The sequence below is a fragment of the Pollicipes pollicipes genome, unplaced genomic scaffold (assembly GCF_011947565.3).
Source record: "Pollicipes pollicipes isolate AB1234 unplaced genomic scaffold, Ppol_2.1 Scaffold_5724;HRSCAF=6776_pilon_pilon_pilon, whole genome shotgun sequence".
Lineage (NCBI taxonomy): Eukaryota > Metazoa > Arthropoda > Thecostraca > Pollicipedomorpha > Pollicipedidae > Pollicipes > Pollicipes pollicipes.
In genome coordinates, this window is record NW_023596746.1 from 4,261,189 (window position 1) to 4,286,491 (window position 25,303).

A 25,303-nucleotide genomic window follows, 5' to 3' on the forward strand; every position below is an offset into this window, starting at 1 on the left:
CGCGGCTGGTCGAGGCGCTGCGCCCGCTCGAGCTGCCGATGGTGTTCGACGCGGATGCGCTGTGGCTGCTGACGCAACAGCCTGACCTGGTGAGGGGCTACCACAGCGCCGTGCTCACGCCCAACGCCATCGAGTTCGCCCGCCTCTACAAGGCCGTCATGCATGAGGAGCTCGACGTCGACTGTTACGGCGAGCAGCACGCGCGCGCCCTCTCGCGCGAGCTCGGCGACGTGGCGCTGGTGAAGAAGGGCCACAAGGACCTGCTGGCGTGCGGCGACACCGCGCTGTGGTGCGCCGAGCCCAGCAGTCCGCGCCGCTGCGGCGGCCAGGGCGACCTGCTGGCCGGCACGCTGGGCACGCTGCTCCACTGGACCAGGAGCGCCAACCAGTCGCTGGCCGTCGACCCCCGCCTGCTGGCCGCCTACGGCGCATGCGCACTGACCCGGCGCGCCTCTCGGCTCACGTTTGAGCGGCTGGGGCGCAGTATGCTGGCGAGTGACATGCTGGCGCAGGTGCACCCGGCCTTCGAGCAGCTGCTGGAGAAGTGAGTTGCGCCGGCGGGCGCGGTGGCTGGGTCGGGGGTAGGAGGGGGTAGCGTCTGCCGGTGGGACGCAGCTCGCGCTCACCTCCGGCGCTGGTGGGTTTGTGCTGAAGACAGCAGATGGCGACGGAAGCAGCCAAGTGATATACCGACCGGGCGTTTGACACGGTAATTACCAATTGTCGTGTGGGTTGTTTTAGCCGCAATGCTTCCCGAGATTGCATATCTTCTAATATAACATATTGCTGGAGACGTACTGTTTCCATGTGTTCTTGTTGGTGAACCCAATGATACGGCAAGATGTGAGCGATTACTATTCATTCACAAACGCGCAAAAAAGGTACTGAAGTAACGAATACGGTACGAACACAATCTCATGCCGTCTGTGACTGGCGGACCGACACCAAAGGTAAATCTCGAAAAATGCAGATATCACGGTTTCACCACAATGCGGTACCTACGCGAACAAAATTGGTAACTACTTCGATGACGCCGGAGCCGCAGAGCCTTCCGTGTACATACGCGATCCTCAAAACATTGTGCGTTCCGACCAGATGCCGACAGCTACCTTTTGACGGCCGTCCCAGTCTGAAGTTTGAACATATCTCAACAGTCATCCTAAACACAGTACGACTTGAACCAAGAGACGCCGAATTCCCGGCTGTTGAACAACATACGGACGTAGAACATGGTCTGTTTCCTCCAAAAAGAGGACACGAAGCTCTCTGGCAGCAAGCATTCTGTAGAAGCCATGCAGTGACAGCTTGCAGGAAACAGGCAACAAGCTGATACTCAACACCCGCCGTGGAACACATGAGAGGGATGCCTAAACTCAAAACTACATGAACTTCAACGGTCCAAAACGGACCATAACGACAACAAGTGACGGGTAGCGAAGACAGCGCCAGGTGAAGACCAGACAATACCGCAATGTCTGGGAGCGCTGAGGGTCTCCCGAGCCTGTGTAAGAGGACAACTACACAAAGGCTACAGACAGCCGTGATGTCGTCATTTAGACTGACTAGTCCAGCCGTCTTCACTGGTTACCCTTATCAGCTGACTACGCAGCCTGGTCCAGCTGTTCCATCCCCACTTGGCGCAGACGAGCGAAGCGTTGACATTTCTGTCTCGTGGGGTTCGTAGCACCCCGTCACAAAACCAGCAGCACAGCCAACATCAGAGCCATGCTGGCCAGCTGATGTCAGCCAGTGAGACACACTGCCGTATTTGGAACAGGGATGAGGCGAAATTCGCCACTGTCTCCACCGTCCCTCGCCATTGAAACAGCCATCCATCATCACGGCTCCGTCGCGGCCGAGGCGCATCCGCCCACCTCGTTGGTCCGCTCCAGCCCGTCCCAAAACCACGGCCACCAACTCGCCGCCGAGATCAGTCGCCAGACCGAGGTCTCGGGAGGCCTCGGGAGGCCTCGGGAGGTCTCGGGAGTCTCGAGGCTGGCCAGCTCGGCCTGTAACGCTACCCGAGCTGCGAGCTGTCCCTCCCTTCCGGACTGGGCGCCCGCCTGGCGCCACCGGCGTCGGTGCAGGGGCAGACTCGCTCCGCCACCGGCCGGCGGCGGCACTAGCACCGGTCAACGAACAGCTGCAGGTCGAGCTTGAGGTCGACCTCGCCGCGTCTGACCTCGTGCAGCGCAGTCGCTTGATGATGGGGCCGCGGTAGCGCTGGCTGTCGTTGTGCACGTCCGAGACGCGCAGTTCGGTGCGGCCCAGGAACTCTGCCGCAAGCCGCCACCGGTCAGCGGTGCGCCACACCCACGGGTCACGGATGGGTCGCGGGGTCGGTGGTTTGGTGGCAGGTGTGCTGGGAACAGGATCAGCAAACCCGCGGCCACCCGCGGCCGCCGGCGGCCCAATGGCACTAAAACGGCGAGCGAATAACGCACTCACTACCCACATGTTCCTCACTTCTACGACAGCAACATTTTCAAGCGATGGACCACGGGCCCCACTCCCCCGTCCTTCATTCTAATGGAAGATGATTGCCCAGACTTTCATTCGCAAGCTGCATTGCTGAAGTGAACACAGCCGGTTGGCCGGGGTGCGAGAAGCCTGACTGCGCTTTACGACGCGATCCCTCCCACACACCACCTCGCAGACAGCCACCAGCGTCCCCCTCTCACCGTTGGGCGAGAAATGGTCCCGGTCGAACACCGAGATGCAGAGCACGTCGTCGCGGATGTCCTTGACCAGGAACTGCATGCTGTGGTTCCAGCGCGGGTTGAGCGTGCTCTCGATGACTGGCGTGCGCTGCACCTGGCTGCCCATGGTCAGCTCGCAGTACGGGTCGCTCTTGCCTGGCCGCGAGAGGGAGAGGGGTGAGGCACGGCTCGGAGCGCCCCCTGGCGCGGGCGACCGTGCGTCTCGCTGCTGGCTTACAGACGGAACGCGCCCCGCCCAGTCAGCTCCAGAGGGTGGTCGACGGACGGGTTGTTCCGCAACGGTCTTGTACATCAAGGGATCTCCCGCACTCGGCTCAGATGGACGCTTTGTGAGCGCTTAAACATGTCCCACAGTCACAGTGTTCTGCACATCTCAGTGCGACATCCACCGACGCAGTGCCGCCGCGATACGGTATGATTCGGTCAGGCAAACATTGGCACATGAAGCGATCGAACGGATATTCTTTCGTTCGATGCGAGAAAGGCCCGGTGGAAAATGAGCATGATGAACGCGTGCATTTGCATTTTTGTTCATCGTCCATTTCCAAATGTTTCCAATTCAACGACATCGGTCCCTTCGCAGTTCCATGCGCCCTTGCATTCATGCAGCAAGGTTGAAGTTGGCTCACCAAAAGTGTCATAAAACGTCTCTGAGCATAACGCGTAATCTAAATTATCGGATCCCCTGTTAACGTGCTTGTATCCAGCATTGGTACAGATGCTGCGGAAGGATATCGTTTTAACCATTTCCCGGACAGAAACAACCATAAAACCCCCACACCGTGACAGCACAGCACAGCTCATGCCAAACCAAAGGAACAAAAGGGATCAAGGAACCTTGCCCCAGGACTCCGGTATTCCGATGTGACCAAGTATACAAACCATGAATGGAAGCACACGGCCTAGCTTTTGACCCGGCCGTGTCAAACGGCAAGCAGCAATAAAGCGGCTCGCAACATTGGAACGTTTCACGGAACCATGCACGAATTTCTCAGGTAGTTTCAAGTTACATCTCCCGTTTCAAAGGACTGGACGGGGCTGCTAGTTGTAAGGTAAAGATTGATCCTTAACACGTCATAGACTCTGTTTCGCTATCAAAATCGTGAACGACACGAACATCGAACAAGCTTTTTGTCTCCGACCATTATCAAGTGGGGCTAACTGGCTAAATGTTCGTAGAAACAAAACATTCTCCAGGAGCCAGTCGACATCATTTAAATCGGTCATGTAGCCATTACCATTCCTAGCAAATTTCTCCCTTCAACATAGCGAAACCGCTTGAAACATGTCAAGAGGTGGGCATTTATGGTAACGGATAACATGTCCCTGAAATATGACAATTTCCTTCCGGGAACATTTGAAATTCCACAGCACGAAAAATGTAATGGACGTTTTAGCTGTCACAACAAAACTTTCGACTCAGCTCGGACCAACTCGCGGCAAGGCATCGGGACATCAGGACAAGCATTAGTGGTGCGGCATGCGTGGAAAGGCATTAGTCATATTTACCGTTTCGGTCGCGTGCTTCCAGGTGCGTGGCGCGATACACAGTGACTAGCAAGTGCCCCCGCGGCCGCCTATAGACTAGGGGCAGAGCAGGCAGTCAGCATGCAGCGGGGTGCACACGTGCTTACCGTCTGGCCCGGCGGACACTAGCCGATTGGCCGACATGATGAACACCAGGAGGCGGCCGCACGCGGCAAACTTGGCCTCCCCTGCGTCCCAGGCCCGGTTAGCGGCACGCACCACACACGCCGGACACGCGCCAGGCGGCGGTGAGGTGGTAGACCAGACCGGAGGCTATGTCGGTGTCTCAGGCGTCGGTGCAGATAAATGTGGGGTAGATACTCAAGAATACAATTGTCGGAGCATGTCAGCTAGACTGTGATATTACCATACCAAACGTCATGTCTCCCAATGCAAGCCTCGGCACTGAGACGCGTCGATTCATTGAGACAGTTCAAAAATATTTGAGAAGCTTCGGTTATGACAGGAATATTTGAACAGTTTCGCCGATCTGATAGTTCCATTCAGAGCAATGACTATTTTAGCCTCCCGAGCCAGCAACACACCCCACCCACCCTCAATCGTGCAACTCAACCCCAGCCCGCGCACCGCCCGCAAAAATGCATCACACCACGCACGTGTCTGCGAGGTGCGCCCACCCGCCACGCTCCCTCCCCTCCCGTGTCCCGTCCGGCGCGCGCGAGCGTCGGCGACGGCGGCCGTCACTCACGAGAGTGCTGCCGCTGCAGCTCGCACTGCTCCCGGCTCTTGAACGTTGTCCTGGGCGGCCAGCAGCTGCTTCAGCCAGAGGTCGCGCGCCACACGATTGCTTGCGGTCAGCGAGATCACGTGACCGGAACAGGTCAGCACAGCGCGTCCGAGTCGTCCTCCGGCGGCGACACCTCCAACTAGCCAAGGAACAGTAGGCATGCCGGTCAGGGCCGCGTGAAGTCGGACGCCGCCGCTGGCAGACATCCAGGGTCTGCTGTCACAGCTCTGGGAGGTGTAAGCCCGGGCGGGTCGTGGTTTGATGGAAACAGTGTAAGCTGCTAAGTTAGGGGACAGAACCAATGTTTATCATTTCCGACATATCCGTATCGCGCAGTGCCACGCGAAGTTGAAAGTCGCCAAGAGATTATCAACCATTGCCAACGTACCGAAATATTGGGACAAAAATGTAAGATACGGTTTTGAGCTTAATCCACGCTGCCTCTCCCCCCGCCCCCTCCCCCCCCCCCCAACCGCCACCACCGTAAAGGCAGGCAAAATAATGGCCAATCCCAAGGAGGCGCTCGTTAACGCCAAAAAAGCGCATCCTCGCTCATGGCATTTCCTCCCATAAAAACTAAAGAAAAAAAAACAATGCTAAAAGACCCATCCCGTGCAGCCCTTGACAAAACGTCCGTCTGTTATCGTTAGCCCCAACAATATTAGTTTTTTAGAAGGCGGGTGGATAGGGAGTCTCTGCATCCGGTGAAGGAGAAAAATTTCGACGAGAAAACAAAAAGGTCAGGCTCAACCTCGGTACAAACCCGAATAACTCATTTTCTCACCTTTTTGTACAATTTGAACTTGAGGTTGGAGAGATTCCTGTCGAACTCCAGCTGACTCACATTGCCCAGCGGCTTTCCGGGCGTGGTCAGCATCACGAAGTCGTTTGAAGAGAAAAGCTACCACCTCTCTCCCACTCTTAGTCTGAAACACGGCCTCGCGCGCTACAGCTGGATCCTTACATCACGCCACGAGTTGCAACAGCAGCCACTAACAACGCAACTGCCATCGATGTAAGTTTGGCAGTCCTGTTCCTGCATCACCATCCAACATTCAACACTGAAATATTTCGCGGAGGTAAGAGGGAAGATACTTGTTATACGAGCCATGTCAACAAGATAAGTTACCACCATGGACAAAAGGTGTCAAATGCGCCGCGGGGACAAGAACGAACAAAAAGCCTGGCATCACCGACGCTCGTCCAGCCGTGCCACAGCCTCCCAGCGCCGGGTCGGCCAGCTGCGGCGACAACGGACCTTCTTCAGCAGGCCGAAGTGGATGAGCCGGCGCGGCCCGGCCGAGTTGGTCATGGAGTTGAAGACGATGCGCTCGGGGATGTCGGAGCAGTCGATGTGCTCCTGCATCCACTCGAGGCGGTCCGAGTTCTGCTGCTCCCGAACGCCCTCGTTCACCTGACCGCGCGGCGGAGAGCGTCGATCCACGGCACGGCACGGCACGACACGGCACAGCACGGCGCGGCACGTCGCGTCTGGCGGTTCCATGTCCGAGCGACACATGGTGACACTGCTCCGATAAGACGGCGGCATCCTGGGCCAGAGCACCACGACACGTCTGGGTGCATCGAAGACGGCACTACCACGATGACATGGCGACGATCAAGAGCACCACTCATTAAGTGCCACCCGGCGCTCATCGAGGGACACCGTGCACAAGCCAGCAGTGCTGTGCTGAGACCTTTTTAGGCCCGGTTCGAGTCCCCAAACGGTCACGTGACCGGCGGCCGGCCGGTGCGCACGCCGCCTCACCTCTCTGCACAGCTCCTCGGCCCGGACCAGCGCCTCCTCCAGGTTCGCTCGGTCCGGGTGGCCGGCGCCGGTGTACTTGAGAATCTGGCGAATGACACGTGGTCAGCACAGGGCAGGCGCGCCGCGACAGAACACAGAGACACGTGCCAGAGGGTGCACCGCTGCCGGCCGTGGTACTCAACGGTGCTCGTGGTAGCCCTCGCGACAGCGGAGATCGAGCTGGGGGTATCTGGTGAAGCACTAGGTGCGTCCGATCACTGACCTGTTTCAGCTCAGCAGGGGGTACTTGGTGACGCGCTGGGTGGGTCTGACCTTTGACATGTTTCAGATCAGCAGGAGGCACTGGGTGGGTCTGATCACTGACCTGTTTCAGCAGCAGGGGGCACTTGGTGAAGCGCTGGGTGGGTCGATCACTGACCTGTTTTAGCAGCAGGGGGTACCTGGTAAAGCACTGGGTGGGTCTGATCACTGACATGTTTCAGCAGCAGGGGGTACTCGGTGGCGCGCTGGGCAGGTCTGACCACTGACCTGTTTCAGCGGGGGTACTTGATGACGCGCTGGGTGGGTCCGATCAGACCTGTTTCAGCAGCACGGGGTACTTGGTGACGCATTGGGTGGGTCCGATCACTGACCTGTTTTAGCAGCAGGGGGTACCTGGTGACGCATTGGGTGGGTCCGATCACTGACCTGTTTCAGCAGCAGGGGGTACTTGGTGACGCGCTGGGTGGGCTTGAGCAGGAAGCTGCTCAGCGGCATACCGGCGGCCCGCGGGTCGCTCTGGCAGCGGCGCACGGCCTCGTCAAAACGCGGGTATTGCACTTTGCGTTGCAGCAGCGTGGCGGCGCGCAGCTGGCAGCTGCAGAACCGCATGTAGGACGTCATGTTCGGCAGCTGCAAGAAACGAGGAGGCACATTAACGTTCTGCAGTCTGGAGGCGGCACGATAGGTGGCGCGTTAACGTTCTATAGTCTGAATCTGCATCGGATGGAGACCAGCAAGTGATGTGCAGTATTGAGGCGTCGCAAACGACGTAAACGTGGTATGACCATGAAGGAAACACTTTGGCTATAAATTCAGGTCCTGTAAAACTCACTCAGAACCGGAGGCAGAGAAAGACAGAGCTAGACCAGGAAAAATGTCAATCCAAGTGCGAGCAGCTTGAATGGAAAGCCAACCCAAAGTCCCACCAATCCACAGTTCCGTCAACCGTTCGCCAAAAGCCCCACAGAATCCACGGAAGCTCCAGCCGTTTCATGTTCCTGTTCCACCAGACAGCGCCCCATGTCCAGACGTCCCGCGTCTGTACCGCGTCGGCCGTCTCGGCGGTGCTCCCGGCATCGACTCACGTTCTCGCACAGGATGTCACCGATCAGGTGGATGACGCCGCCAGCCGACATCTTCCGACGCACGCGGAAGGCCACCATCAGCTTCCGGCTCGCCTTGACCAGGTCAGGCCAGTTGACGAACAGCACGCGCGCCTCCTCCCGCGTCAGCACGCCTTCCGACACCAGGGGGCGCCGGAACACCTGCGGCAGAGGGAGAGGGCACGCTCAGGGACGGACGACACCAGGGGGCGCCGGAACACCTGCGGCAGAGGGGAGGTCACGCTCAGGTACGGACGACACCAAATGCGCCAGAACATCTGCGCGAGAGGGGAGGGCACGGTCAGGAACGGACGACACCAGGGGGCGCTGGAACACCTGCGGCAGAGGGGAGGGCACGGTCAGGGACGGACGACACCAGGGGGCGCCGGAACACCTGCGGCAGAGGGAGAGGGCACGGTCAGGGACGGACGACACCAGGGGGCACCGGAACACCTGCGGCAGAGGGAGAGGGCACGGTCAGGGACGGACGACACCAGGGGGCACCGGAACGCCTGCGGTAGAGGAGACCCCGCTGGGCCATCTGACAGTTCACAGCAGCCCGCCAGTCGCAAATCTCGATAACATTCGAATCCAGTGCTGACGAGAATACCAGCGACGTCGTCTTCAGTGTACCTTGTTTACAAATTGGGAACCCGTCTGAAGGCCCACCACAGCTGTCAGCGTCCGAATGAAGTGCCACTTTGCGCTCCTGAGATAAGCGGACATTCACATCGGATGTTGCCAGGCGAGAACTTTACACGTCGTTACGGCGAGGTTCGTCACAGTTTGACTGCCCGGCTCTACAAACGGCGGCGGTCGCGGGCCGCTGGGAAGGTCAGAGTGCGGCACACAGCCGGCCGCCGAGACTGACCTCTGTGACGAGCGACATGCTGGTCAGGTAGCTCTGCTCGCTGTCGATCAGCTCGGCGATGGCCTCCTGGCGCTGGCGCTCCTCCTCGCTCGGCGGCGGCTCGTGCGGCGAGCGCGGCGCCTCCTCCTCCGCCGGGCTGCCGCCGTGCTCGGACCAGCCCGGCGGCGAGTCGGCCTCGTCTGGAGAGCGGAGGCGCGCCGGTGGTCAGCTGGGCCACCCCACCAGCGGCGGCGCTGGGCCGGCGCAGTGGCCAGAGGTGGGTGTGGGTCAGACTGGGAAGCGGCACCGGGGCGTGTGGGTTCCTCATTTGAACCCAAGCAGCCGTCCTCACGACACAAGGCACGTACAGGGCTTCGTGGGGACCGGCAGCGCCCAGCACCATCTACCATGCATCAATGCACGTGCCAGGGGGCTTACACGCGTGGTAGCGCTGTGAGACCACGTCATGAGACCAAGTGGCGCGTGGGCCGTGGCCACGCGCGCAGCCAGCCCACAGTATAACTAACCACTAGCGCAGCCTCTACGCCGGAGGGATCCGGTCGTCGGCATGGGGACACGACGAGCTTGCGAGCGTGCCCGCGATCCGTGCGGACCGCCGTGGCGGTGCAGCAGAGTCGCCGCCGTCCGGCCGGGGCGGCGCCCCCGGCTGCGGGGGTCGGCTGGGAGTAGACAAACGCCCAGACGACTCCCGGCATCAGTGTACAGGCGGGCCTGAGTGGCGGCACGGTGACACTGGACGGGCGCGCGGCGGGGACGTTGCGTCGCAGCCGCGAACAAACCCACCAGAACGCGCCAGTCAACGCGGGCTAAAAGGCGACCGGGTTGGTACAGCTGGCACCTAAGTCTGTAGGAACCCCAACAGACTCGCCCTTGCCCGTGCTGAGCTAAATCCCAACCACTGAAAACGGCTCCACGTCCTGTGTAAACGCTGTCTTCACGCAGCGTTATTGGCCGTTATCGACAGCTGACGTCGCCGCCCCAGGGCCTAACGCCCACTTGCCGTCCAGCGATCTCCTAAGAACCCAGTGGTCTTATCACCACCGGCGGGAGACGACACACACCGCCGAGTGCATTACCGTGTATTACACCGACACATAATACGGGGGCAGCAGGCAGCGACGCCGCGACAGGCGAGCAGTGGAAGAGGCCGTGGCGAGGTCACAGGACGGCCAGCTGCGCCAGCACCGCTACCCGCGCCCCACACCGAATAAATAACACTAGGATAACGTGGAAATCGTATCACCCGACTAATCCGCGGAGCCACGCACCATCGAGGCTACTGGCACACTCGTACGAACAGCGTGTTCCACGACAGAGCGAGTGGTATTATGCGTAGAGAGTGCCACGACGGGTCTACGGTGTGCAGCAGAGCAGGCTGCGCGGCTGGCAGCGTCCTCCAAGCGTACAGCGGCGTGTGGCGAAGACATGACTAACTGTGTGCCCCGACTGATTGCGGTAGGAAACCAGCAAGCAACCCAACTAAGCGCCATTAAGAGCCGCCCAACCAGCTCAGTGAGGATCGCATTGCGGAAGGACGAGCCGACAGAGCAGGGTACCCTCAAGGGGTGCAGAATGTTCAACGCTTCTGATCACCTAGAATCAGCCGATACCCCAGAGGTGCTAAGGAAATGCAGGAGGCCCGATGACCGAGCGTGAGGAATCACGCCGCGGCTAATCCGGATATACAGCGAGTCTAAGACCATATAGTCACGTAACGAACCGGGTATTATCAGATTAAACAGTTGTATGACCAGGCCGTCAGGAGACGCAACGGTATAGTGAGACACGTCAGCTTCCCATCATCATAATCTGGATAATAGGCGGCCTATGAAAATCCCACGGTGCTTACAGCGCCATAAACAGTGAACGAACCGCTGCGGGGTCAGCTCGTCGCCATATGTAACCAATATGCACCACCGATTTCTGCCTTAGGAACAGGGCAGTATATAACTGGGAAACCAAGTAACTGGCTCATGACATGTCACTTCGCACGCTGTTCATTCAAACAGAATAGCCAATAACCTTGTTTGAATCCAACGCTACCCATGGCACATACCACGTTCCGCGCGCCTACCCGAACCTCCACAACCAGAACCACGCACAGTGATATAAACCTACATCACCACGACTCGCTACGCATCCACTCCACCGGCGACTATCTTGACTCAAACAACATCAAAGGTACACAAATGGAATAATACGACGGCCTCTGACGACCGCCCTCGCCTCTACCAGCAGCACTCTACCGAACAAAAGACGGATAAACGCGGCCTCTGTTTAAGCGTAATCCAACAACAGACTGAGCCTGGCATCCAGTCGCCCGCTCCCTCGCATCACCACCGCCGGAGCGGCGACGGCCACAGCGCAACTCAGATCTCGTGTCGGAGCGGAGCGGGCGCAGCGCGGCGGCCCAACCAAGCAAAACGCGTCAACCAACCGTAAAACCGTCACAACAAAGCCGCCGGCGGGCCGAGCGCCGAGTGGGCGCCGGCCGGCGGAGCTGCCGCCGCAGGTGAGAGCGCTACGCTACAGACAGACGGCGGGAGAGGGAGCGCGCGCCCGCGGCTGGCGCCGGAACGGGCCGCGACTCTGACGGACAGCCACGAGCCGACACAGACGAGACGACACCGACAGACGCACAGGCGCGAGAGAGAGGAGAGAGCGCGTGAGGGCGAGACGGCGACCGCGGCGGCCGGGGTCGACAGAGGTCGAGGCGGCGCGACGGCGCGGCGGCCGCGCGCCGCCAACAGTCAGCGTCTAACCAGTCAGTCCTGCGGAACAGAGTCCAGCGTCAGAGGGCGTTCCACGGGCGCCGCGGCGCGGCCGGCGGAGCGCAAGGGGGGGGGGGGGCTCCAAGATAGTTTACTTCGAGATGACTTGTGCAGACAGGCCGGATCTCAGCAATGATTTACCGTCATACTCCGCAAACATGAAATGGCACGTCAAGTCAATAGATGAAGCCCACTGCTGCCGTGCAGGTATTGTGGCATTGTTGATAGCTAAGCTAGAAGCCTGGTTAGAGCAGGACTCGGAACGGCCACGGTTGCTGCATGCGGACTGTGGAACGCCCTCGTCACCGTGTCTGCCGTCGGCGAGCGTTTGTCCGCTACATGTCCAGCGACTCTCAGCGAGTGCACGTGTCCACATGGCACAGAGGCTGAGCTACGGTGCGCATGCGCATTCATCCACACAGCAAACCACACTGGACCAGAGGGTGCGAGCGAACCCCTCCGGCGCCGACGGCTGTCACTGACAGAACGGTCCAAGGGTCACGAAGCATGTCTGAACGACGGACGTCTGTCTCAGGCCGAGCCGACGGTTTACCACAGATGACAACAGCCGTGCCACTAACACAAAACACCAAGGACGGGGATCTGGGAGGATTCTGCCAGGATCGCAGGGGGTGTGCAACAAATTGCGTGCTGGCCAGTCATTCGTCGTCGGTAGGTCAAACCTCCCGCTACAGTCCGCTGCCCACTACTGCACCGCGCCAGTGCCGGGAGTACTCAGCCGTTCGCGTACTCACATTGGGCCGTCTTGGGCGCCACGTAGTTGGAAGGGAAGAGGCCGACGATGCCGTTCAGCTCACCCTTCCACCAGGCCGTGTCGTCCTGGAGGCAGGGGGCGGGACCGTCGGGTTACGAGCCGCCACCCGTCCCCGGTCCGGGGGATACCACGAGCGACGACACACCACAGTCCCGCGCCCCTCGGTTATGTCGCGGCTTCATCGCAAATGGCACACGCGAAAGCCAGATGCGATTCACGGCACAGTTCGACCGACCGCCGTGGTCTCGCTTTCGGTCTCCCTCGCGGCGCGCTGTTCCGGCTGTTCTGCTTCACCTTGTTGACGACGGAGATAACGTCGTCGGCCTGGAACGTGAGCTCGTCGTCGTTCTGCGCCGCGTACGGGAACTGGGCCACCACCAGCTCTGAAACGTCACGCCGCCTTCAAAACGCCTGCTTACGCGGCGAATGAACCTCATAAATACCGACATGAGGGTCACACCAATACCCCATCAAACAAAACATTAAACGGCTGACAACTACTTGGCAACAAACGGCTTTCACAAACGCGACAAAAAAATACAAGTGCACCCCGACGACTGCAAAAACGGTTTAAAAAACTGGAGTCTATCGCTTCCAAAACAAGCCACAAAAAGCCAGCGTGACCTCCAGAAAAACCGCAGTACACGCTGCCACTCCGGGCAGCAAACCCCGTGCCTACGTCGCTTCAGGCAGCTGCATCACGCCGTCGTCTGCCTCCCTCGCCCTCCCTCGCCCGCGTGACCCCGGTCGGTGCGCGGCACCTTTGGGCGCGCCGGGGTGGGGCGCCGGCGCGTCTCCCGGACACTGATCGTCGGGCATCGGTGGCTCCGTCTGCCTCCCCCCCCCCCCCCCCCTGCGTGGCTCCGGTCCGGCGCGCGGCACCTTTGGGCGCGCCGGGGTCGGGCGCCGGCGCGTCTCCCGGACACTGCGCGTCCGGCATCGGTGGCTCCGTCTCGTCCGGGATCGACATGCGGCGCGACGTCTTCAGCTTAACGAAGGACGCCGGGAACCAGCCCACCTGGCGCTGCTTGCCGCGCATCTGAGGAGCAGGCGGACGGGTCAGCGCCGGGCCGCCGGGTCGGCACCGGACGGGTCAGCGTCGGGCCGCCGGGTCGGCACCGGACGGGTTAGCGCCGGGCCGCCGGGTCGGCACCGGACGGGTCAGCGCCGGGCCGCCGGGTCGGCACCGGACGGGTCAGCGCCGGGCCGCCGGGTCGGCACCGGACGGGTCAGCGTCGGGCCGCCGGGTCGGCACCGGACGGGTCAGCGTCGGGCCGCCGGGTCGGCACCGGACGGGTTAGCGCCGGGCCGCCGGGTCGGCACCGGACGGGTCAGGGCACCATTGAAGTACGGAGGCTATGCACTGCGGAGCCTGCCGTAGACTGGAATGGTTGAAGGGAGTGTTTTCACATTTATATGGGGTTTTGAACTGAAATAGCTATCCTGAAGACCTTTCGATCCTGTCCACAATCCTGCCCTTCTTCAGGCCTAAGCCCCTCTAGTTTCTGAAACACACGCCCGTGAGAATAATGAAACGTAGTGCGTGCGGGGGGGGGGGGAGGGGAAAGGGGAAGAGGTAGTAACAACCCAGTGAGGTCAGCACTGGATTGGGAGAACAAAACTGATTTGGGAGTAAGGGGCCAGAACATTTCTTCCATGGACAAGCGAGTTCCTCACTGAAGAAGTCAGTAACGGACCAGAAGGGTCAAACACGGATTGAGAAGCATGGGAGTTACCTAGTGAGATGAGGTGTGCAGCACAAGCTTTTACACATGAAGCATAGAACCATCCGCAAAGTTGACTGCAACGTCACTTGACTGTCAGCACTTGCTCCCAGATGCTAGCTGGCTTGGATGGCACCGGTCCGGCCCGATTACCGTCGGCCGTCCCAACACCCCGGGGCCTCACCTGGATCTCGCCCTCCCACCAGCACGGCCCGATTACCGTCGGCCGTCCCAACACCCCGGGGCCTCAACTGGATCTCGCCCTTCCACCAGCACGGCCCGATTACCGTCGGCCGCCCCCAACACCCGGGGGCCTCACCTGGATCTCACCCTCCCACCAGCCCGTCTCCGACTTCTTGCGCACCATGACCAGCTGGCCGCGGCCCGAGCGTCAGCTGCTCGGAGCTGGTGGCCTCGTAGGGCGCGATCGCCACGGCCACCTCGCCCTTCCGCTTCTGTGGCAGGTTGGCGGGCCCGGTCAGCTGGCGCCGCGGCCGCCGGGGCTCGGGCCCGCGCCGCCCGGCGCGGGCCGGCTGTGACCGTGCTCGTGACGCGCTGGACGCGGATGGTGCGCGCGGCAGGTGGAGCGGGACGGACGGAGCGACGGCGCGGAGGAACTGGAGACGTGGGTGGAGTGATGCGCCACGTAACGACAGGACTCGGGACACGTCCGGTCTCTGACAGAGGGGCATGGCCGGGGCAGCGGCACAGTGCGAGCAGGCATCATCAATGTATGGTGAATGCATGATGACCTAAACGCAACCGTTTGTGGTGGACATTAATGTGACATGAGTAAAGTTATCCAGCCCCATACCCAAGGTATATATATATATATATATATATATATATATATATATATATATATATATATATATATATACGGCGTATATATGTATATACATGCCCTGGATGGAAACTTGTCGAGGTGCATGAAATATTTCTATGTCACGCACTGCGTGGGTTAGAACGATCATGAAATGGAGCACCAATGAAAAGAATACGGATAGCACGAATATATGCTGCGGCGACAAAAAGAAATTAGGCATTTACAACGCACACCTGGATATTACAGACGTAAAGTCTGTGGCCATCAAGCAATCGCTGAAACCACAAAGCGACAAAATGCCCGTGATTAAGCTCAGTTGCAAATGAAAGTTGGCAGACGTCACATGCAGGAACAGATCAGGATGCTCGAGCTTCGTAACACCGCCAAACGGCGATACTGCTGGCGACGTTGAAACATGATTAATTTAACGCATATCAAAGGCACTGATAGAGAAACGCAGTGCTTTCAATAACCAGTAATGGGCGATGTTAAAGCCTGAGCGTATATCAATGGTCGTAATTTGGGGCCAACCGAAAATGCTCTGACTTTAACAATCGACATACTACCTGTTTAAAACACTGCGTGTCTCTTAAACTACAATAGTGTAATTGGAATCTGCTCTGCATTGCAACATTCTATGTTATGAGCATGCACATAACAGTAGCGCACATGCAGTTGGGGCCCTGCGCGCGCTGTGGGGTCCTGCCCCTCAGTCTCGCTATGCCCTGCAGCTTAACGATGCGGAATAAGCTTTAAGTAGGTGACCGGTGTTGCCGACTGCGTGGCAAGACTGCCGAGGCCGGAGGAGCGCGTCCCAGCTGACGGAGCGGCCGACGACGACACTCACCCTCCCCAAGCCGGTCACTGGACTCAAACCAATCGACTGCTCTCAACGACACACGATAAACAACCAAGCAACACGGCAAAATCGCTGCCTACGCCAAAATAGCGCGAGAATACATGTGCACAGATCCTACGGTTGACACCACGATCCCATCCGGTTCCATGCTTATGGGATACTGGGATCAAATCCTGAGATGGGGCTCTATGTGCATGCTTGGCGCTGGCATCGCCTAACTGAGCTATCGGCGCACAGCCGCGCGCCGCGGCGGCCAGAGCGGCGAGCCGAGCCAGCGGCCGGCCGCCAAGCCCCGCCTCACGCCGAGGCGGCGCCAACGCAGGCGTCGGCTCACTGTACACTACACAGCCGCCAACGGCACCGGTCTGCATGCCGAGCGGGGTGCGGGTACGGGTGCGGGTACGGTTGCGGGTGCCGGTGCCGGTGCGGGTGCGGCTGCGGGTGCGGGACTGCGGCGCAGCAGGCCCGCACGGTACCTTGACGCTGGGCGCCCGGCAGACCCCGGTCGCTTTGGGAGGCCGGCTGGGCTCGGGCTGACGCGGGACGGGGCGGACAGACACAGGCGGGCTGTTAGCGACGCTCCGTACGGCGCTCCGACAGGCGCGGACGGGCGGGTCTTTAGCACAGGGCGCGCGCAGGCGGGGCGGCGAGGGCGACGAGCAGCCGCCACGCGGCCGACAACGTCGGGTCTACGTTGTCGCGCCACGGGACGGGGGCGTGAAGAAGATGGCTGGGAAGGTTGCAGCCGTCGGAAAACTGCTATTTCTGTCGTCCCGTGAATGCCTCGCTAAGGACCGGTGAGGCAAGACGGAACCGAGACGAGGAGGAGGAGGGAGGAGGAGGAGGAGGAGGAGGAGGAGGAGGAGGAGGAGGAGGAGGAGGAGGAGGAGGAGGAGGAGGAGGAGGAGGAGGAGGAGGAGGAGGAGGAGGAGGAGGAGGAGGAGGAGGAGGAGAGGAGGAGGAGGAGGAGGGAGGAGGAGGAGGAGGAGGAGGAGAGAGGAGGAGGAGGAGGAGGAGGAGGAGGAGGAGGAGAGGAGGAGGAGGAGGAGGAGGAGAGGAGAGAGAGATAGAGGAGAGAGATGAGAAGGAGAGAGAGAGAGAGAGAGAGAGAGAAGAGAGAGAGAGAGGGAGGGAGGAGGGGGAGGAAAGGAGGGAGGAAGGGGAGGGGAGGGGAGGGGAGGGGAGGGCCGAGGGGAAGGGCGGGGAGGTGAAGTGATTCTCGGGGATTCCGTGGGGGCAGGAGCTAGAGGGGGCCGCAGGGGACTCGACGGGACCTGAGGGGATCGGGGCCGCACGGATCCACGGGCCGCTGCCAGCGTTGTGCAGTCAGTCCCAAGGGACACCCGGGACAGGATGCTACAGGGCACTGATGTCAGTCCAGGGCTACCGGGCACCAGGGAGGAGGGGGGGGGGGGGGGGGGCGGGGCGGGGAGGCAAGACAGCAGCGAGGGTAGGAGGCCACACCGGCGGCGCCCGTTTGCCAGTTAGCAGTTCGCCGGTCACAATACAAGCGGTACAATGTTCACAGCACAAGCCGCCCGCTGATACCGGTGTACACGGACAACGTAACCGCCCGGCACAGGAGCCGAGAAGAGAGGCATGACGCAGCTCTAGCCAACAAAGCAGAGTCGCCGCACAGAGCTGAGAAGGCGGTGGTGACACGCGATGGGACACCGAGACTAGGGACACAGAGCCCGAGGCCGCCGCGGAAAAGACATGCCCGCGGCAAGCCGTCAGTACTTTCCTTGTCTCTCCGCTCTGGCACAGGAAGTAGGTTAGGCCCTACGTTCTGAACCTAGAAACGGTTGCAGCAGCATTGATTGACGGCGAGCGTTTCCACGCCGCCGTGCGTTCAAAAAAGACATGTACCAAGGAATTGGCGCAGCGTTCGTGACAACTGCCGTGCTTTAAATGGCTGCCTGTTCGTTCTCAACCTTTACGTCATGACGCTGGTCTCGAAAACATGGGGACACATCTGCCCAACGGCAAGATCTGCCCAAGAAACATCCGATAAACATCCAGCCCAACACCGCCGGGCAGACGACGACACCGAAGTACACAGACTCCATGAGACGGCACGAACACCTGGGAGCTACGCACGCCCTCCAAGCAGCCCGCACAGCGAGTCAACAGGGACCGGATCGCGACGCCGCCGCACCGGCCGCGGTGCAGACGTGCCCACCACCAGAGCACCAGTGACACCACCAGCCGCGGCCCCGGCACCGGCCGCGGTGCAGACGTCCCCACCACCAGAGCACCAGTGACACCACCACCCGCGGCCCCGGCACCGGCCGCGGTGCAGACGTGCCCACCACCAGAGCACCAGTGACACCACCACCCGCGGCTCCGTCTCGCTCTGCCACACACCTGGTCGGCCTGCCCGCGCTGCTCCATGATGAGCGGCGACGGCTGCGGCTGCGGCTGCGGCGACGGCTCCGCCTCCTGTGACCACCGGCCGGCCGGCACGTTAGTGTCACGCCCGCGGCCTCCCACGCCCGTGGTCGGCCCTGCGCGCGCGCGACGACACCTACCTGGGCGACGGCGGCGGAGGCGGCGGCGGCGGCGGCGGCGGCGGCGGCAGGGCCGGCGCTGGAGGCTGCGGCTGTGGAGGACGTCTGGTCCCAGGCAGCGGGGCGGACCAAGCAAGCTGCGTGTTAGCTAGGGGCGGGCGCCACAGGCGCAGTGTGACCGGGCCACTGTTTCCGCAGCCACCCGAATGGTCTGTTCACACGGGCTGCTTTTCGGGACGCGCGTCGAACGCGTGAAAATACGTGACGTCATGAGAAAACGTGTGACGCATGGTACATGCCCGCGTGTTCTGTGGTACATAAGCTGCAATCCAAGACGGGCTTCTCGTCGCAATTCAGTTTAAACTGGAATAGAAGACGGCCTTCTCGTCGCAAGGTAAGTAATATGCTAGTTCCAAATGTTCGCCTAAACCATCGGGTCAACGTACAGGAATAAAAGAAGGTGGCACCCCATAAGCTGCCACCAATCGTCCAGAAATATGATTGCCATAGATTGCGTACCAGGCTTTGAACATGCAGTTCAAACTTCCGAGCTCCCCTGCTCGAAAAGAACGCTCAGCGTGACTAGACGAAAGATGGGAGACGAAAGCACGTCTTATGTGCAGTGGCGACAGCTGCCCAAAAGTATAACGCCTTTATCAAAAGTACGGCGCCGGCAGATGTACGACGGAAGCGTCGGACACGCAAAAAACGCACGTGTGAACAGACCGTAACATGCACGCAGCACGGGCAAAAACGTCCGTCGAGACAAAGTGACGAACGAAATGAGACTGGTGCGGGTGGCTGCAGAAACCGCGCCGGCGTCGGCGGATGCCGTTCGTGTGTGCGCACGCCCGGGTCAGTCTGTCGGCGTGCAGTGAACACCGGGTTAGCGGCACACCGCGGCCCGGGGCCGGCCGGTACCGTGCGGACGTCGCCCGCGTGCCGCAGCCCCACTGGCGCCCAGCGGCCCCGGCGCGAGCCCGGCCCGCCCGGCGTCGGCCCGCCGCCGACCCACCTCGATCTGCTGCACGTAGTTGGAGGGGAAGATGCCGGTGACGCCGTTGAGGGTGCCCGTCCACCACTCGCCATGCTTCTCGGTGACCTGGATCACGTCGCCCTGCTGGAAGAGCAGGTCGCCCGGCTCGGTCGACTCGTAGGTGTACAGCGCCACGTGGCGGCCTGCGGGCGGGCGGGGGACGGGTCACGGAGAGGACGCGCCGGGAGGGCGCACAGACGCGCCGCGCCCGGTGCGTCGGCTCCGCCAGCAGTCCGGAGCCGCGGCACGCCAGTTTGGAGCTGCATCGAAGAGCTGTCGCAGTGCACTCCGGAACCAACAGCCGCGCGAGTCTACGTTCGAAAGGCGATTGGTGGGCGTGACGGACGCCACGCGGGTGTCACAAGTGGTTACGCCAAGGACAGCGTCTTTCCTGAGCAGAGGGTACGTACTGGCCCCGGAAGCTGGCTGCGGCCCGGTCGCCGGAGCCTGCGAACGAACGAGACAGCTGTCAGACGCTGCCGCCGTCACCGACACCGACCTCGCACAAGACATCAAGCAAACACGTGGACGAAGGCTAGAATAGAGTTATCTGTCTGCCACTCTCGGCGTTGACTTCACGCTATATTGACACTACTGACTGCAAGCCGTTCATTTCATATGTTGTATAGGATTTCAGCTTTGTCCCCCTCCCTTCCCCCCCCCCCCCCCTCTCCCCACATCAGCGTTACGGCGAGAAGCGTGCTGACACCAGCTGGTTCAGACGGCTGTACCTGTTCCGTGTCTGAGGCGGGCGGCGCCGGCGGCTCTGCCGGCTGGCCCGGCTCTTCTGGCTGAGGACGGGGGCACGCGTGCCGCGTCAGCCGCCAACCAGGCCCGCACACAAACGCGTGCACACGCAGGCGCGCACCGGCGCGCCAGTAGCAAGCGCCGTGAATCCCAAGCCGGTCATTGGTGGGCAGCGGTGAGAGCGGCGGGCGGCAATATCTCACCTCCATGTGGGACTTATTAACGGGCAAGTTGGAGCTATTAAAAGACGCGAAGCGCCCACAACAAGTGGGCAGTTGTGAAAATGATTTGAGTGCAGTTATATAAAACCTACGACGCTCAAGTTGTCTTCGCGTTATGCGCAGCACGACGGCGCTTACCAACGTGCCCGATCCAAGCCACAATTTGGTGTAGCCAATCTACGTAGGCAATATCACAGCACAAATTTCGGCCACATTAAGGTGAAACAACGCCTCCGAGTTGCTGCCAGAAGCGGCAGTCTCAGCGTTCGCCACCGGCGGCAACACACAAGGTTAGGCCGCCGGGAAGTGCGCGGGGTATCGTCAGTACCATGTCCGAGGTAGCGCAAAGGTGCGTATTTACAAGGCAAACGGAGACAAACCAACAAAAGGACTTCGTGCAGGATGTTGGTGCTCAACAGTAACAACGGACCCTGTGTTGTCCAACAAACGCTCGGCCGTCCGTTAAGTGGCCGGAAATGCCTACACCACCCACACACGCGCACACACACACACGCCAACGCAGGACAAACGGAAAGCCCGCAGTGCCAGGTGCCGGGACCGGGGACAACACTAGCGGCGGCCCCGCCCCAGCGCGAGTCGGCCCCCTCACCTTCGCCAGAGGGACGAAACCACCACCCCCCACACACGGCGGGTGAGTTTCACCCGTCTCACCTGGGCCGGAGCGTTCTCGCCGTTGAAGGCCCGCGCCGCGCCCTCGACGAGCTGCAAACACAGAGCAGACCGTCACCGACACCGACGGCGAGCCCGTCACGCCGCGGGACGGGGCCGGCCCACCGGCTGGCGCGCGGCCGGCGCCAGGCTGCGCAGCCGACGGTGCCGCGTCGCTCGCACGCCGCGTCAGTGGCTGGCGCGTCGAGCTGAAGGCTCGACGCTCCAGCCACACTCGAGCTCCTCCCACAACCTCCCTGGACAGACTACATGGTGGATGCGGCCGGCATCCGCCTCGGTGTAGCCTTCACCGCAGCGTACGTAACGGCATGGCGTGCTGTGCCTCACGCCCACCGGGGCGTCGGCCTCCTGGGGCGGGTAGGGCCGCACCCGTCCCGCCAGGCGGCCACATCCGGTGCCCGCCCGCTGGTCTGACGTAGGACTGCACCCGTCCCGCCAGGCGGCCACATCCGGTGCCCGCCCGCTGGTCTGACGTAGGACAGCACCCGTCCCGCCAGGCGGCCACAATCCGGTGCCCGCTCCGCTGGGTCTGACGTAGGACAGCACCCGTCCCGCCAGGCGGCCACATCCGGTGCCCGTCCGCTGGTCTGACGTAGGACTGCACCCGTCCCGCCAGGCGGCCGACTTCCGGTGCCCGTCCGCTGGTCTGACGTAGGACTGCACCCGTCCCGCCAGGCGGCCACATCCGGTGCCCGTCCGCTGGTCTGACGTAGGACTGCACCCGTCCCGCAGGCGGCCACATCCGGTGCCCGTCCGCTGGTCTGACGTAGGACTGCACCCGTCCCGCAGGCGGCCACATCCGGTGCCCGTCCGCTGGTCTGACGTAGGACTGCACCCGTCCCGCCAGGCGGCCACGTCCGGTGCCCGTCCGCTGGTCTGACGTAGGACTGCACCCGTCCCGCCAGGCGGCCACATCCGGTGCCCGTCCGCTGGTCTGACGTAGGACTGCACCCGTCCCACCAGGCGGCCACATCCGGTGCCCGTCCGCTGGTCTGACGTAGGACTGCACCCGTCCCGCCAGGCGGCCACATCCGGTGCCCGTCCGCTGGTCTGACGTAGGACTGCACCCGTCCCACCAAGCGGCCACATCCGGTGCCCGTCCGCTGGTCTGACGTAGGACAGCACCCGTCCCGTCAGGCGGCCGACGTCCGGTGCCCGTCCGCTGGTCTGACGTAGGACAGCACCCGTCCCGTCAGGCGGCCGACGTCCGGTGCCCGCTCGCTGGTCTGACGTAGGACTGCACCCGTCCCGCCACGCGGCCACGTCCGGTGCCCGCTCGCTGGTCTGACGTAGGACTGCACCCGTCCCGTCCGGCGGCAGACGCCGGGCGCCCGCCAGCTGGTCAGACGCATCACACGCGACCTCGACTGACCTGAGCGTGGCCGTGTCGACCGGCTCCACGTAAGACTCCGGCAGCCAGCCCACGTGACCGTTGACCTCGCCCTCCAGCCAGTTCGGCTCCGGGTTGGCGTCCAGATTAATCTGCAACGGTAGCCGACACTGGGTCAGAACCGCGCGCGTCCACACCGGTGATAGGACGTCAGCAACACTGTCGTTTTGTACTAACAGCACGAAGTCCGCGCTTAATTCATGAACATCACGTACACCAATATTATCAGCGGTCCGCAAATCCCGACAACGCATCAGCTATCGAAAAGCAATAACAGCATAGGATGTACACTCGACCCACAAGCACCGCTCGCAGAGCAGGGTGAGGGGTACTGGCTATCTTCCACCGACATCTTTGACGAGTGCTCTTGAATCTGCAGCCGTCCACCCGCCACAACAGACGCCTGCTACCGGAGCGGGAGGCCACAGGGCTCAGGCGCCGCGCGCGAGACACGCCGGCCGCGCTCACCACGACAATGTCGCCCGGCTGGAACGAGACCTCGTCGGCGGAGCGGCCCTGGAACTCGTACAGCGCCCGGTACGCCACCTTGCGGGACCCCTCTGCAACAGCAGGCGGAGGCGACCGTCCAGACGGTTCGGAACTGATAGAGGAGTGGCTTTCGCGAACGGCCGGCGTCGGTCAACACACGGCGGAATAGTGGGCTGATATCGTACAACACACCACTGTTGACCGCTGACGAGACAACCCATGGCAAAAAAAAACTGACGACAAGTGCCAAGCAATCGCATGGTGGCAAACCTGTGCTGACGCCACATATGCGTTGTTTGTTGGTTATCGGCGTATCGCTATGAGATTACCGCTGTCCCATCTCAAACAGGACAAACGTCTGCCGCATATCCCACCCTATTGAGGCCCGCTGCCAGACACGAATCGCTGTCCTTAACATGAATATGTCCTGAGCAATACCACAATGCAGCCCAATGATCACGCTGTAAGATGGCAACCTTTAATTACACATCCCAAACGCACTATTTTCTGATTCGATTCATACGTCTGACCTGCTTTGTAAGGATGCCACGCACACCTCTCCTCTCTGAGACGGCAGTGCTACTCTAGTATCTTATCGAGATCATCATCCGGGGGATATTCCACCTGTCATACATGCGTAAACATTCCCTTCTCTCGCGGCATTCTTCACCGGGGACTACGCACGCGTGCTGGTCCAAATCACAGGGCTAAGTACACACAACTAACGTATCTAACGGCAAGGGCCACATTCCCACGCCTATCGGAGGGGTTATGAGAGCATGCACGTGTCTCCCGCGTCACCTCCGGCAGTCCGCCGCCGTCGCGTCGCCAGGCGGTGCTGCGGCCGCGCCTCGTCGACCGCCTGCGCGGCGGCTGTCTCACCGGCGGGCGGCGCGGCGGCGGGGGCGGCGGCGGGGGCGGGCTGCGACGCGGCCGGCAGCCACGGGTCCGCGGCGGCCGGGGACGGACCGGCGGCCGGCGGTGCGCCCCAGACGTCGGCGGCGACCGAGGAGGAAGCGGCCGGCTGGCGCGGCGCGTCCCAGGCGCTGCTGAAGTCGGCCGCCCAGGCCGCTGGCTGTGGCTGCTGCTTCTGCGGCGGCGACGGTTGCGCTGCTGCTGCTGTTGCTGCTGCTGCTGTGCTGCTGCTGCTGCTGCGGCTGCTGGTGGTGCTGCTGAGCGGCGCGCGGGCGGCGCTGCTGGCGGCGCGTGCACACATCGAGTGAGGCGGCGCCCGTGCACGGCACACAGAGTGCGGTGCGCGGCATACCCGGCGAGCTACACTGGGCGGACGGGGCATTCTCGCCCGCCTACACTGACTGACAGGCTACGGTGCCGGGAGGGCTCGCTAGCTATGGTACGGGGCCGGGACCAGGGCGGGGCGGGGCGGGGCAGGCGGCCACTGACCGGCGTCCGGCGGTGCGGCGTCCGGGCGGCGCAGCTCCAGCACGCTGCGCCGCTTCAGCTCCCACTGCGCGTGCACCTCCTGGCAGCCGGCCACCAGCGAGTTCAGCACGTCCTTCATCTCCTTCAGCTGGTCCAGTTGCGCCTCCAGCTCAGCCTCTTTCTCGGCGCACTGCAGCACATCGCGCGCGATCTATTAGCGACACATCATCTGTGGCTAATCATAATCACGCCTGATCTGGCATGCAAGGAGACGACCTGCCAGCTCATGAAACAGTCGCGACCGAACACTAACGCTAGCATAGGATAGGCAGCAACCGTTTCTATGTATGGCCCTGCATATTCAAGCGCATTAATTTCCGTCTTAATAGAATTATCCCCTGAACACTTCCCGAACTATTCATGATCAACGCTGCTCGAATCACGTGAACCAGAAACATACTGCGCGGAATCGGGACACAAGCGACAAACGGCACCGACCCAGCACCAAGCACATTCCCCCTGCTCATGGCATATAGAGCCGGCCAGTGGGAGGAGGGAGTCCGCCGGGACAGACAGGGAGGTGGCACCGGCCCCACCGGGGAGTCGCCGGCCTGTACGCGCTCGCGCAGCTGCTGTATGATGTGTCTTGCTGTCGTAGTTCATGGCGACGCTCTCGAGGCCGGCCTGCACCGGGTTGTTGGCGTCGTTCAGCTTGTTACGAGCCTCCAGCTGAGCGCGCTCCTGTGAGCAGGAGCAGCAGCAACGGTCAGGGACCCAGCCACAGGGGCAGGAGCATGGGTCCGGAACCGCAGCAGAGCAGGAGCACCGGTCAGAGACCACAGCAGGAGCAGGGACCGAACAGGGACCGCAACAGGAGCAGGAGC

The 25,303-nt window shown here is 61.5% G+C and overlaps 2 protein-coding genes across 2 annotated transcripts in view; one reads left to right on the top strand and one right to left on the bottom strand.

Annotated features, from left to right (window-relative positions):
• The window catches only part of LOC119102346 (ATP-dependent (S)-NAD(P)H-hydrate dehydratase-like), a 3,051-nt gene extending 2,133 nt beyond the window's left edge, over positions 1-918 (top strand). Inside the window, exon 2 of the mRNA XM_037225715.1 lies at positions 15-918. Within this exon, the coding sequence (XP_037081610.1) occupies positions 15-548 (534 nt within the window). The 3' untranslated portion in view covers positions 549-918. The remainder of the gene's footprint in view (positions 1-14) is intronic.
• A 126-nt stretch (positions 919-1,044) lies between these two features.
• Positions 1,045-25,303, bottom strand: part of LOC119102347 (intersectin-1-like) — a 27,400-nt gene continuing 3,141 nt past the window's right edge. The window contains 23 exon segments of the mRNA XM_037225716.1: positions 1,045-2,193; positions 2,196-2,276; positions 2,682-3,057; positions 5,901-5,921; positions 6,254-6,409; positions 6,764-6,847; positions 7,451-7,654; positions 8,110-8,289; positions 8,999-9,082; positions 9,221-9,231; positions 12,525-12,609; positions 12,839-12,927; positions 13,427-13,583; positions 14,588-14,653; positions 14,655-14,723; positions 19,479-19,642; positions 19,910-19,946; positions 21,140-21,190; positions 22,520-22,639; positions 23,016-23,107; positions 23,919-23,936; positions 24,486-24,609; positions 25,041-25,160. Coding sequence (XP_037081611.1) covers positions 2,123-2,193; positions 2,196-2,276; positions 2,682-3,057; positions 5,901-5,921; positions 6,254-6,409; positions 6,764-6,847; positions 7,451-7,654; positions 8,110-8,289; positions 8,999-9,082; positions 9,221-9,231; positions 12,525-12,609; positions 12,839-12,927; positions 13,427-13,583; positions 14,588-14,653; positions 14,655-14,723; positions 19,479-19,642; positions 19,910-19,946; positions 21,140-21,190; positions 22,520-22,639; positions 23,016-23,107; positions 23,919-23,936; positions 24,486-24,609; positions 25,041-25,160 — 2,460 coding nt within the window. The 3' untranslated portion in view covers positions 1,045-2,122.